At 30.8% G+C, this 14,026-nt stretch overlaps 2 protein-coding genes across 3 annotated transcripts in view; both read right to left on the bottom strand.

Moving 5' to 3' along the window:
- Positions 1 to 14,026, bottom strand: part of LOC105796471 (receptor-like protein 7) — a 41,087-nt gene that overhangs the window by 25,174 nt on the left and 1,887 nt on the right. The window lies entirely within an intron of this gene.
- LOC128039704 (putative receptor like protein 25) lies at positions 11,871 to 13,464 on the bottom strand. 2 transcript variants are annotated; one of them, XM_052627922.1, is made up of 3 exons: positions 12,612 to 13,464; positions 12,378 to 12,468; positions 11,871 to 12,293 (listed from the first exon to the last, which is right to left on the bottom strand). In XM_052627922.1, the coding sequence occupies exons 1-3, from the start codon at positions 12,709 to 12,711 to the stop codon at positions 12,239 to 12,241; spliced, it is 246 nt and encodes an 81-aa protein (XP_052483882.1). In that variant the 5' UTR covers positions 12,712 to 13,464; the 3' UTR covers positions 11,871 to 12,238. The 2 variants fall into 2 exon arrangements, with proteins under 2 accessions (XP_052483882.1, XP_052483881.1); XM_052627921.1 differs by having other exon boundaries at positions 11,882 to 12,468.

The raw sequence follows: 14,026 nt of genomic DNA, 5'->3' as shown, positions 1-14,026 counted from the left end.
CCCCAGCTTATTCTCTTCTTTCTTTAACTCGAAATTGTTTGTTTGCTCAGCAAGTTTCGAGGCTTGCTCGACAAGATACTTGCTGAGTCTGCTTGATTCTGTTGTTGCACCAACAAGTTCTAAGATGAATGAATTTCACCCATGATCTTCGTAATTTCCCTTCTAATTTTGACCAACCGTAGTTGGGTTGCTCTTGAGATGGATTGATGGGGATATGGAGTGAAATTTATGATGACCACACAATTTCTGCGAAACAGATTGGTGCAAAATAAGTTCGAGGCTGTACAGAAACCCAACATGTGTTTGATAAAATAAAAACCCAATATGCCAGCAAAAGATGGGAGTAGCAGCAGCAGCTGTGTCTCTTTACACAATCAGTACAATGTCCATCAGATATGGTTTTCATGTTTGCTGGCTGTGAAGGAGGATTGTTTCCATGCATACAACTTATTTATACACAAATTTGTACTTTCCATACATTATTTTTAATTTTGTACTAAGCCCGATCACTACTGCATCAAAATAATGTTGTACCACTAATTTTATTTTAGTCAATTAATAAAAAAATGGAGTTGTGGTGATTTTTTTTAACTGATTGAGATAGATTGATGGCTCCAAGACTAAATTATCTCATAACTTTGATGACTTTTCAATGAACTTAAAGTGTATGGAATCAATAGAAAATTATGGAATGAGATATTATTGGACTTAGTCTTAGCCATTTGGCACTGCATGCAAATGACGTCTAAATCTTTTTTACCCCATGAAAACAATGTTTAGCAAGTTTCTTAGGTAGTTGAGATGGATTGATGGGCACAAGTAGTGGCAATTTTGATGATATAATGTTTAGTTTTCCTCTTCTTAGTAATTTCTTTGAAAGAAACATATTTAAATTTCCACATTAATATTGTAACAACCCGGTTTTGACCCTAATCGGAATAGTGGTTTCGGGACCACAAATCTGAATTAAAAAAATATTATTAATATTATTTTGTGTGTATGTGATTGTGTGAAATTTTCGTGTTTTAATTTCGTCGTTTAAGTGTCCGATTTAATAAAAGGGCTTAATCGCGTAAAATGAAAATTTAGGGGTTAATTAAAAAGCACCTAATTGTTGTTGTCTTTATAACTTAGAGGTTTTATAATGCAAATAGTCCACTATGTAAGTTAGTGGGTGGCAAAGGACTAATATAACCTTATTATATATGTTTTGTTTATTAATTATTAAAGGTTAAATAAGTAAATTAATAAATAATGTATAGTATAATAAAACAAAACATAAACAAGCCATTATCATCTCTTTTGTTGGCCGAATGTTGCAAAGAAAGAAAACATCCATGGCATTTAGGGTTTCGGCACTTTGCTAGCTTGATTAAGGTATGAAATTGTTTCGGTTTTTGATAATTTTTACGTTTTTGAGATTGTTGCTTTGAATACTTCAGAACCCATGTATTAATTTTGTGAATTGTTGATGATTTTGAAATGTGCCATTGATGAATATTTGTGTTTTGTGATGTTTGATGATGAATAATGGAAGATATGTCTTAGATTAACATGTTTTGTCTTGGGATTTTTGATGAATTTGAGTATTTAGGGCTAAATTGTGAAAATAAATTTTTGAGGGACTAAAATAGGAAATAAATGAAATACATGGACTTGTATGAATACAATGAAGATTCGGCCTAACTATGGTGTTGTGAGATTTTGTGTAATTTGTGTTTTACGCAATAGGGACTAAATTGCAAAAAGTGTAAAATGTCTAGGGCAAAATGGTAATTTGCCAATTTATGTGTTTTTGGATAAAATTGAATGATTTGATGAATAAGAGGGTTAAATTTGAATATGTTTAGATCGCGAACTGAAGAAAACAGAATTAGATCGGGGAAAGTCGAAAGTAATTAAATTTTCATGTTGTGATCTGTTTGGTTGCAAAAAAAATGGTTGTGTTTGTTCAGTAATGCCTCGTAACCCTAATTCGGCGAAGGATACGAGTTAGGGGTGTTACAAATATTTTTTTAGATTTAATTGAAATTATCAAAGATAAATGAGACTGACGAGATGTCTTATATTATTAACAATTTTTTAATTCTTTGAAAAAACTAATTTCAATTTCAAAAGTTTTTTTCTCAATTCTTGAAAAAATTCAAACCCAATTAAAAATGCTAGAAATCAGACAAATCAAAGGAATAAAAATTTAATTTGTCATTCTCCTCCTATTAAGAAGGGATAGAGATAACGTGAAATCACAATTTCATACCATCCTTTCCTTAAATAAATTCTTTTAAATGTTTTACAATAAGAGAATTGTCCCTTGAATAAATTCTTATAAATGTTTTACAATAAGAGAATTGATTTTTTTAATTAAGGTCACATATTTATTTCTAATGTTTTAGATTGTTTGCCAATACTAAAAACCACACCACATTGTAAGGCATCATTTCTTTCATATATTTTAATTGTTTTAATTATTTTTATCATATTATTACTTAATTCAACCTTATTTTTGAAATTAATAAAACTATCATTGAAAGGATAAATAAACTAGTATAAAAATAAGTGTCGGGCTGAACTAAAACCCGAACCAACAGGTCCACCCTTTACACCCGCTCCTAAAGCCCAACACGTGCTAATGTCTATTTGGAAGAGCAAAGGATGGGAGTAGCAGCATCTGCGTCTCTTTACACAATCAGTCCAATGTCGATCAGATATGACTTTCATCAACATCATGCCATCAAATCTCAAAATTACCCTTTTTATCAATTTATTTCCTTATTTTACTATATCATAGATATTATCTTACTTTCTTACTGTAGAAATTTTCGGGGTATTACAATCTCAAAGTCAATATAACCATAAGAGATAAAGAAACTCATAAAAGCTTCAAAGAAATTAAAAGAAGATCTTCAATCTTGATAGAAATCTACTTCAAAGTTGGCTTCAATAGAGTTCTTCGAGTTGTTTCCTTCAATACTCTCTGATCTCCCCCACTTCTCATATTATATTTGGTATTTATAGACTTTAGAATGCCACGAAATCATAAAAATTGCATTTTTCCGCATGTTTGGGATACAAATCGCATAATTGACACAGTCTGCCAGCCTGTGTGGCACATGGCCGTGTGCCAGCCTGTGTGGCTTACACGGTCGTGTGTCTAGCCTATGTGGCTCTTGAAATATGCTCTATTTGTCTGATTTTTACTTGTTTTTTCGCTCCTTTTGCTCCCAAATGCTCTTTTAAGTATAAAAACATTAATTTAAAGGATCAGGAGCATAAAATTTACCAATTTGCATAAATAATCATCCAAAAACGCATTAAGAACGAGATTAAAATATGTTACTTTTATCACTTATCATTACTCCTACTCATAATTCACCCTTAACTCTTAAATCAGATTAAAAATACACTTACTTAGTTGTGCTTAAACCAACATTTTCTTGATTGTTGCAATTAGCAATGATACTAATCGAACTAAAACTCAATTGACAAGATGAGTTATGTCAGATAGGAATATAGCACTTATATTGTCACTTTCAGTTTTCTTTTAAAAAAAACCACATTCACGTATAAATCCATTTATCTATACCATTGTTGTTATTATCATTTAAAGCCTTTTGGGTCCTTTTGGTTGGGCAATGAGATTGGTTCCAATAAGATTAAAATAATAGTATAGATGTGTAACTAGGGATGGTAAGACCCGAACCACTCTATGGATCCCGAATCAATCCACTACAGATAAAGAGGATTTTTTTTCAAAAGTGGGTGTAGAGCAAGGCGAGGTGGATTTTTTTTTTAAAATAGCAAGTATGGAGCAATTATGGTAAATTATTACCTTGCCCACTCCACGAGATTAAATTATCATTTTATCATTGTATATATAACTATTGAAAATGTGAAAAAAATGTAATAATGTATTATAGAAAAATTCATAAATTTTATGTTCAAATATTTTTCTGAAGAATTACGGTTAATTATTTACTTGACTTTAAAAATGATTACTGAACTATTCAGAAGATTTTTATTTACGTCACTTGCAGGCTCGACCCTAAGGGTAGTTTCAGAGTGTAATCACCCAGGGCTGGAAGGGTCTCAAATAAAAATCTTCAACCTTTTAAATCTTTTGATTTATTGCATGCAGAAAAAAAAGGCCCCAATTTTTTTTGTTATATTGTATTACATCTTATAATCTGGGGCCCCAATTTATTGATTCGCCTAGGGCCCCAAAAATGCCAAGAACTGGCCTGGTCATTTGGCTATTAATTTTTTTTCTTTTGAAAAGCCTAGGTAGCAAGCTCCAAGCGACGATTTGGCAATCGGTATTATGATCGATAACCATAGACAAGTAGAAGAACATACTTTAAATCCAAGGTAATTTAACAGTCAGTATCCGATATAGAAGAAGATAGTTATTTAGATTTTGCTTGACGTTCGAAGTTGTTTCATGGAAAATACATTAAACTATAAAAGGATGAGTGTTTTTGATTGGTACAGGTGATGCAAACAGAGAAGGTCAGAATGATTTTAAAACACATCATCGATCACCCACAACGTCTTTGAGTCAAGCAAAGTGAAGTAAATTGAACCCGAAAATAATAGTGATAAACATGGCCACTGAAAATGGGGAGAGAATTTATATGTATTTTTGTTGTTATGACTATTAGGCACTAGACTGATCAACGACCCATAAATTCGCCCAAAACATCTCATTTTAAACTCTTTAAATTTTATCTCATTTTCATCCTTAAGCATCAATAAAAATATATCTTTACTTATTTCTTAACCTTTTTAGAAAATAAAAAAGATGGCGAAGGTTTTTTTGGTTGTGTTCTCATTGGCTTTGGTGTTCTCAATCCAATTCGTAGTAGGACAAGTGGAGAAGGCTTTTGATGAGGTATAGCATCTCCGGAAGCTGATAGGGTTTTGTTGAGTTCAAGGGAGGCAACTTCTCCAGAATCGGAAGTAGAAGCTCCTACTGGATTTTTCGACGTGTTTAAGAGGAGAATGGTATAGTGATGCTCAAAAAGCAACATGAGTCCCAAATTTTAAAGAGGAGGATTCTAACACTGAAAATGAGAAGATTTAGTCAGGGGATGATACATCTAGTTACCATAATCGCAATAAGCAACCTTAGGCAATGTAATTGAATAAAAGAAGCACATCCAATAATATGGATATATATATTATAAGGGCTAGTAAGTTTTCCCAATGGCCAAAACAAAAGTAATTATTAAACAATAAATTTATTGAACAACAATAAATTTCATACATTTTGATGTTCGAGTCTGTAAATATTATTATTTAATATCCACTTAACTTGATTCTACTTTTGGAGGAGAAAATACTTTTTAATTTTTTGTCGTAATGACTTATTTGGCCTCCAGTTTACAAAAAAAGTTATTTTAGTCATTCATTTATTTTTTTATGTTTTTAATCTTTAAACTTGTGTTTTATCAAATCTCCCAAAATGGATAGAAATGTTAACGATTTTTTAACTTTGCTAATGTGGCATACACATGAATTGTCACATGGATGACACCTCATCATTTAATAATTTTAAAATTTTAAAATTAAAAATCTATTTTAAAAATTATAAAATTTTTTAAAGTATCTAGATTTCATAATGTTCTAATTAAGTGCTCAAATTATAAATAATGTTCTAATTTGAAATTTTTAATATCTTTAATTTTGGATCGAAAAAAATGATAGTATGAAATATCATAAGTCTTTGGCGTTGCATACAAACGTCCAAATTTTGATTGCACAAAAACAAACGTTCAACCATTGTGCACAAGTGAAGTCACATTATAAAGACAAAATTATAGTAAATTTGTTAGTTGGTTGAGATGGATTGATGGACACAAGGAGTGAAATTTTCTTAAAGTGTTTTTGGGTGAAGTTTGGAGAAAGACTTTCATTTTTACATTATTTTTAATTTAAATAATTTTTATGTTTTATATTATTAAATATAAAACATAAAAATATTTATAAGTCAAGTTTCGAGTTAAATTTTAAAATTTGAATAACTCAAATAATTTGAATAATTCATACAATGATTAGTATACATACTCATTTGATCCCTATAAATTTTGAAACTTAAAAAATTATCTCTCAACAAAACTTTTAAAATATTCATAAAAATTCCAAAATTTATATTTTGGGTTGATTGAAAATGATGATCAGAGCTTAGTTGAAATGTCTTATAATATTAGCTACTTTTCAATCCTTTACACTTTCAAAGTTTGTCCAACCAATTGAAATGCAACCACCATATAGTTTTTTAAGTCCAAAATTAGATTCTTTTTATCGGTGATTTACATAATTAATTTTTATTCTCTTCAATTATTTAAATTCGTTATCTTTCTTTCTTCCTTTTTACATGAACAAACATAAAATCATAATTGGATTAAGTCGGGCCAGGTCATTCCAGAGCAATAATCATATAACTTTTGAAGAAATTTATCCAAGGGTTGCATATAACTATACATGCCTAGACGCCTTGAAAATATCATTGCTTTCGGTCCATCGACTACTCAGTTACCTTATTTGAATACATTTGTCACCTTAATCATCCAAAGACGTTGAATAATTTCTTTAATAGTTCGTAACACAGCTGAATGGTGGAACTCAACTGATCATCTTGAATCAATTAGATTGTAATCATATTATTCATCTCAAGTTCAATTCATTGAAAATTTATCTCTCAATAATTTAAAATCCCTCCTAAACTCCACAAAGCTCGACATTGAGTGTAGAACAACACAATGTATTTAGAGACAAAGCTCATAGATTTATTTTGGAAATTATATGTTTTTAGTGTAGAACTAACAGAGAAACGATACTATGCATGGGTTTTTATCAAATTTAATCTTTGACTTAGTCTTGCCATGCATACTTGCAAATGACTCCTATTGTTCGGTCATTACTTAATTATTATGTTCTACTAATTTTCAGGCCAGTTGTTAATATTTTTGGGTTTCAGACAAATAATAAATTAGGTTTTTTAAAAATTATATAAAATGTAATGCAATAAAAGCTGGACATATTTTGCGGTCTAGGAGATGAAATATTTATAGTGAAAATAGAAAACCCTATGTATTTAATTAATTTATTTTACTTAATTTTTTTCCTTACATTAATAACTGAAAAAATATATATATTTAAGCCCTTTTAATCCTAGACGATTGTACTCTTAAATAACCCGATTGCCAGGGTTGCTAGTTTCATTAAAAACCACAGAAATATATAAATCAAGTAGTAGAGAAGCAGTGCAATTTCAACACAACTTGAAAAAGATTGAACTTTTTAAACTTTCTTGGTTTAATTGAAAAAAATATATGAAAGCTAGAGCTTTTTGGGAGAGGGAGCTTTTATAGAAAAGATGAGTTAAATTTGTGTCACTCCATCCCCTATTTATAGTACTCAAAAAACCTAGTTTATTCCTATCTAAATTCTAAAAGATAAATAAAGATAAAAGCTAAAATTAAATCTAAATAATAATCTTAACAATAATCCTAATATAATTAAAATTTAAATAGAGCCTTGTGTTTATAAAATCTCTCCTTTGAACGGTTGCCCCCAAGTCTTCCATACTTTGCATTTTTCGGCACCACTTCATTCCTTCTTCGCATCCTGACCCATTTTATCTTAAAATTCATGATTTTTCCCCTAAATTTCCTTTTGCCTTCAATTTAGTCCCTACAAGATAAAAACCATAAATAGCTCAATTTCGTGGGTTCATACTCAAAATAAATACATAATTAATACATAAAAATATGTCATTTCAGAGTATTATCAACAACGTTCAACCATTGTGTACAAATCAAGTCACATTATAAAGACAAAATTATAGTAAGTTTCTTAGCTAGATTGATGGACACAATGAGTGAAAATTTTGATGAGAAATTGTTCACTTTTGATAGAAATATTTTAAATTTCAGCTTTCAAGCTTTCTTAGACTGTATTTGGATGAGAAATTTGGAGAAAAAATTCCATTTCTATATTATTATTTAATTTTAATATTTTCATGTTGAAAATTTTGATGATACAATATATAATTGTTCACTTTTGATAGAAATATTTTTAAATTTCAGCTTTCAAGCTTTCTTAGACTATATTTGGATGAGAAATTTGGAGAAAAAAATTCCATTTCTATATTATTATTTAATTTTAATATTTTTATGTTTTATAATATTAAAATTATTTATAATTTTAGTTTCGAGATGAATTTTATAATTTAAATAACTCAAATAATTCAAACAATAAATTGGTGTACATGCTCCTTTGGTCCCTGTCAATTTTAAAATTTAACAAATTAATCTCTCTCAACACAAATTACAAAATAATTTAAAATAAAATTCAAAATATTCATAAAAATTCCAAAATTTATATTTTTAAAAATTAAAATAATTTTTTATTATTTTTGCATTTTTTGGGGAGGTGAGATTGAGAAAGAGAGGATGAGAAGAGAAAGAAGAAAGGTAGAAAAATATGTTAATTTTTTAAAAAAATACATAAAATTGGAGTAAAACGTTTGAGAGGCATGTGGAAATATTGCAGCCTATTGCCCCATTGTTGCTTTATACAAATAATCTTTTATTGGCCAAACAAACATGAGAAATGAGTGGGAAAAGTAATCCCAATTTCCAAGTATATAATAGGAAGCATTAAAAGCAAAAGTAGTGGGAAACATCCACCAAATCAACAAAGAGAAACTGCAAAATCATTGATTTCAAACCCATGAATCTTCCCCATATTTTAACGTCATCCTAATTTACAATTTTCAAATTTTTCATACTCTCTTCTTACTCTTCATGTTTCACACTTATTTTGCTTTACCAATGTCTTTTTGTTTTTCCATTTGTTAATTCCAATTTTGGAGCTTGAGATTTGATTGGAATTTGTTGGAGTCAGCCCAACTTTAGGGTAGTTTTGGAGTGTGGCCGTCCAGAGCTCAAAAAGTTTCTTTTTTTAATTTTTAACGTGAAAATTCTTTTAACTTCTTTAGTATTGTAGGCAGAAAAAATATAAAATAAAAAAGGCTCAATTTTTTTATTTTTTGTATTACATTTAATAATTTTTTAAACAAAACCTTGATTTATTGTTTCGCCTAGGGTCTCAAAAATATCAAAAACGGGTCTGATCACCATTATAAACATAGGTCAAATACAAATATATAATACCTCAAAAGATAACACTAAAACTAACAATGGTGTGATTTATTAGTACAAAATTGGGTTTTGATTATAATGATTAAAAATCAAACCCAAAACACTTCAAATATACATAAAAGATATTATGAAAAAATAAATAAATAAACAAAAGGAAACTAAAAATTCTATTTTTTAAACTTTTTAGTAGCAACTTTTTACATTATAGGTTTTGATTAAATCTATTATTTTGATACAATGCCTTAAAACTACCCATAGTCTCTCCCCAACCCATAAATAAGAGGATAATGCACTTCAATGTACTCGAACATGCGTCCTCCTGTTGAAATGAAAATTTAAGTAGAATTATAAAACTAATCCCTACAATATTTGTTTTGAATGAATTTAATTCTTTTGGCTTTTATTTCTACCGGGGATAGTTTGGTTGAAGTAAATGATTTCTTCTCTTAGCTAAGTAATTTTCTCTCGCATGATGAGTACTTCATATTTGCTTCTTTATATTCAAGCCAGAGTCATATCACAGCAAAGGATGATGATGAAGCTATCAGTCTTAATGGCTCGACCATGATGAGTTCTTCATATTTGCTTCTTTAAATTCAAGCCAGAGTCATATCACAGCAGAGGGTGATGATGAAGCTATTAGTCTTAATGGATGAATTATTTATTCTTAGTCTTAGCATTAAGGTTTTCAATTAACACTTAATTTGCTTTGCATCTTCAATTTTTTCTATTTTTTTCAACTCTAATTTTGAAATATGAGATTTTATTGGTCTTAGTGTTCTTATTGATGCCAATATTTTGGTCTTTCTGTCTCATCCTTATTCTATATATATATGAAAATTTTCTTATATCTAAATTATTAAAAAGACAAAATAGTAGCAATAATAACATAAAACCTTGTTGGAGTCATCACCTCGCAGAGAATGAACTGTGTCACCACTCCTGCCGGTTAATTTAAGGAATTGCAAGGCTGTATGATCCACAGGAAAGACAACCCATGGTTGCACATTATTCAGGTTCCATGTCTGCAACTATGGCTCGACCATGATTAGCTAATGATAATTCAGCCACACCCTCTCCTATAACCACATTAAAAATAGTTACATTGATGATAAAGTCCTATAAACCTGAAATTTTTTATAGTAAAATCATTCTATTCTTAAGATTTATGATCATAAATATATCTATTTTTTCAAACCAAATAGGATTAAAGAGTTTGTTGACTGAGTTATCATAAATAATGAAATTTCCAATTATTTGAATATTTATGGTAGAAGAAGATTTTGGGAATTCGAAATTACTTTTGATCATCATTGCTTAAAATGTCAAATGCTTTGAAATTTTGGCAACAAAGAGAATTTCTTGGAAATTAAATTTTGATGAAAATAGTTTATATAGGTGATTTTATAGAACATTTTACTAAAAAAAAAACCCTTTCCAATATTATTTACAAAAATGGGTCATTTAAAAGATTATTTATTGGAATGAGTCAAAAAAAACTCAAAATACACCTACGTGGACTTACGTGGAAGCATTTTAAAGGGAAATTTCAGAAAAGCGCTTTCTCATGGGAGCTCTTTAGCCCGTGTTATTTCTAGGGAATTTAGGTTATTTGTATGTTATTTGCAATGTCAGCAAAAGCACTTCCATGTCAACCCGCTTTTGCTGACATGGCAAAAACGCTCCCACGAGAAGTTGCTTTTCTAAAATTTCCGCTTAAAACACTTTTACGTAGGTGGGTTTTGTGTTTTTTGGACCATTTCAGTAAATATTTTTTAAGTGATCTATTTCTATAAATAATGTTTTAAGTGGCCTATTCCGTAAATAATGTTTTAAGTGGCCCATTCCGTAAATAATGTTGGAAATAGGCTCTCTTTTTCTTAGTAAAATACCCAATTTTTTATACGAATACTATTTTTTAAGAAAAAGAAATTCACTCCCATTTTTCATTTACTTATTTTTCTTCTCTCTGCCTAGTTAGAATCCTAGAAAGGATGCATCAGAAAATGCATTAGAAAGATTTCATCTTTGTTTCTCTTCATTGGGTATCAAAATCTTGTTCCTTTCTGTTCCTAAAGAAGCTACCATTTTGTTTCAACGGCTGAGAAAAAGGAGTCAGTAAAAACAAGGGAAGAAACAAAGTTAAAGAAGGAAGTAGGGAGAGTGGTGAAGAAGATTGTAAAAGATGAGGACTTTGGGTTTGATAAAACAATTGAAGCTATAAAAATCCCGTCTTCTTTAGCAGAATTAAAGATGAAGAAACCCATAGGTGCTGCAATGGACGATAAGAACAAAAATTATGGTATTTGCTGGTTTGGTGAGGTTTAACAACCAACACGTATAAGTTCTAAGATGAATGCATTTCACCCATTATCTTCGTAATTTCCCTTCTAACTTTGACCAACCGTAGTTGGGTTGCTCTTGAGATGGATTGATGGGGATATGGAGTGGAAATTATGATGACCACACAATTTTCGCGAAACAGATTGGTACAAAATAAGTGCGAGGATGTACTAAGAGATAACGTGAAATCACAATTTGATACCATCCTTTCCCTTAAATAAATTCTTATAAATGTTTTACAATAAGAGAATTGAAATATATATTTTTTTTATTTCTAATGTTTTAGATTGTTTGCTAATACTAAAAACCACACCACATTGTAAGGCATCATTTCTTTCTTATATTTTAATTATTTTAATTATTTTTATCATATTATTACTTAATTCAACCATATTTTTGAAATTAATAAAACTATCATTGAAAGAATAAATAAACTAGTATAAAAATAAGTGTCGGGTTGAACCAAAACCCAAACCAATAGGTCCACCCTTTACACCCGGTCTTAAAGCCTAACGCGTGCTAATGTCTATTTGGAAGAGCAAAGGATTAGAGTAGCAGCATCTGCGTCTCTTTACACAATCAGTCCAATGTCCATCAGATATGGCTTTCATCAACATCATGCCATCAAATCTCCTCAGTTGTATAAATATTCTGAAGATAAAAAAAAAATTGAAGTAAAAGTAAATTGCATATAAAAGAAAGCTTGGGCAGCCATGTTTATAATATCATTATTAGCATGGAAATTCAGTAGCAGTGAAACATTGCATCCCCCAAATCCACAGGGACCTGGATGCAAAATGAATAAACACTTATTTATACTCATGGAAAACTACAACAGGAAAAAAGTGCATATAAAGCAAAATTACAAACCAGTGGATTGATCTTGTTAGGATCATTAATTGCCTACATTCTTCATGTACCTCACAACTGTGCATTCCATGTCCTGCTTCAAGTATACCTCCTGCATTGCTCAATGGTAACATAAAATTACAAGTACGATATGATAGTGAACTTGGTAAAGACAGCAAAAAATGAGGTTATGAAAACCTATATATATATATATATCAACAACTATCTGTTCAAATTAGAAAGACAAATGCTTACCAGCTAATTTTGAAGCAAGAATTCTGATGGAGTCACCTACATCTTCTATTTCTTTTCCCACACTTTTTGAACTTGTCAACCCATTTGTTTCCCAACTCATTCAGCACTGTATATCCAATACATAGCCCAACGACTAATCCACTAGCATAACCTATCAACGCAATTTTCCAAGTAGACATAGCATATAACCATGATTCTCCATCTCGCCGTGGAGGTGGTGCCACTGGAAGACCGACTTCATTGCATTTCCTTGACAATGGCAGCCCACACAATTTTGGGTTCCCACGGTAGGAATCATTTGTAAATGTAATGAATTGGTTGCTTTGTGGTATGCTCCCTTCAAGTTGGTTGTATGACAAGTTCAATGCTGCCAGGAAAGTTAGACTTGTAAGTTGTGGAGGAATCTTCCCTGACAGCTTGTTTCTCGAGAGATCCAAAGATTCGAGGTCTTTTAGATTTTGAAGTGCTAATGGGATTTCACTAGAGAAGCCATTGTTGGATAAGTTCATCACTCTGAGTGACCTCAGCATTTGTATTTCTTCTGGTATTCTCCCATGGAAACTATTGTTGGAAAGGTCAAGACAAGTAAGAATTGTCAAGACTTTTTGGTAGAACATTTCAATCCCTCTGTTAACAATTGTCACAGAGTCTTGATAATAACTCTCTCCGATATAATCCAGCTTAGCCTTTTCGTCATTAGTCATATTCGCCATTGCCTTCAAACTCTGCAAAAATTCAATCGACAAGTCACCTGAAAAATTGTTGGAAGCAACGTCCAATATGCGTAGCTTTGGAAACCCACGTTCCGTGTCGAATTTTGAAATTGTGCCGTAGAATCTGTTTTCTCGCAAAACGAGAACCTTCAAGGAAGGCAGCTTCTCTAACCAAAATGGGAATGTATCATGAACCATATTATTTCCAAGGTCCAGAACCTCAAGTGCTGTGCAATTGGCTAATGATCTCGACAGCTTCCCTTCCAATTTATTCCCACCTATTTTGAGTGACCTTAGTCGAGTGGGTTGAAGGAAATCAATGGATAGTTCACCAGAAAACTGGTTTGAAGCAATGTCCAATACATCCAAAGTTGGGAAAACAGATTTATGTTTGAAATGTTTAATTTGACCATAAAATCTGTTTTCCCGCAATATTAGAACCCTCAAGTAAGTCAATTTCTCCAACCAAAAAGGAAATGTATCATTGATCATGTTGCTTCCTACATCCAAAACCGTAAGTTGAGTGCATTTTGCTAATGATCTGGGCAACTTCCCTTCCAATCTATTCTCACTAACTTTCAGAAATTGCAGTTGGGTTGCTTTTGAAAATTTTGGTATCATTCCTCTGAAGTTATTCCTTGCAAACCCAACCGACTCAGAGCACTCATATTGCCCAAGCAATTTGGAATTGAGCCACTCAAA

Source organism: Gossypium raimondii, chromosome 3, assembly GCF_025698545.1.
Source record: "Gossypium raimondii isolate GPD5lz chromosome 3, ASM2569854v1, whole genome shotgun sequence".
Classification (NCBI taxonomy): Eukaryota; Viridiplantae; Streptophyta; class Magnoliopsida; order Malvales; family Malvaceae; genus Gossypium; species Gossypium raimondii.
The sequence above is the reverse complement of the archived record's forward strand: the minus strand, read 5'-3'. Positions and strand labels throughout refer to the sequence as shown.

Coding starts and splice junctions, on each gene's coding strand:
- LOC128039704 (XM_052627921.1), bottom strand. CDS start 13,324: ATGGCGAATATGACTAATGACGAAAAGGCTAAGCTGGATTATATCGGA.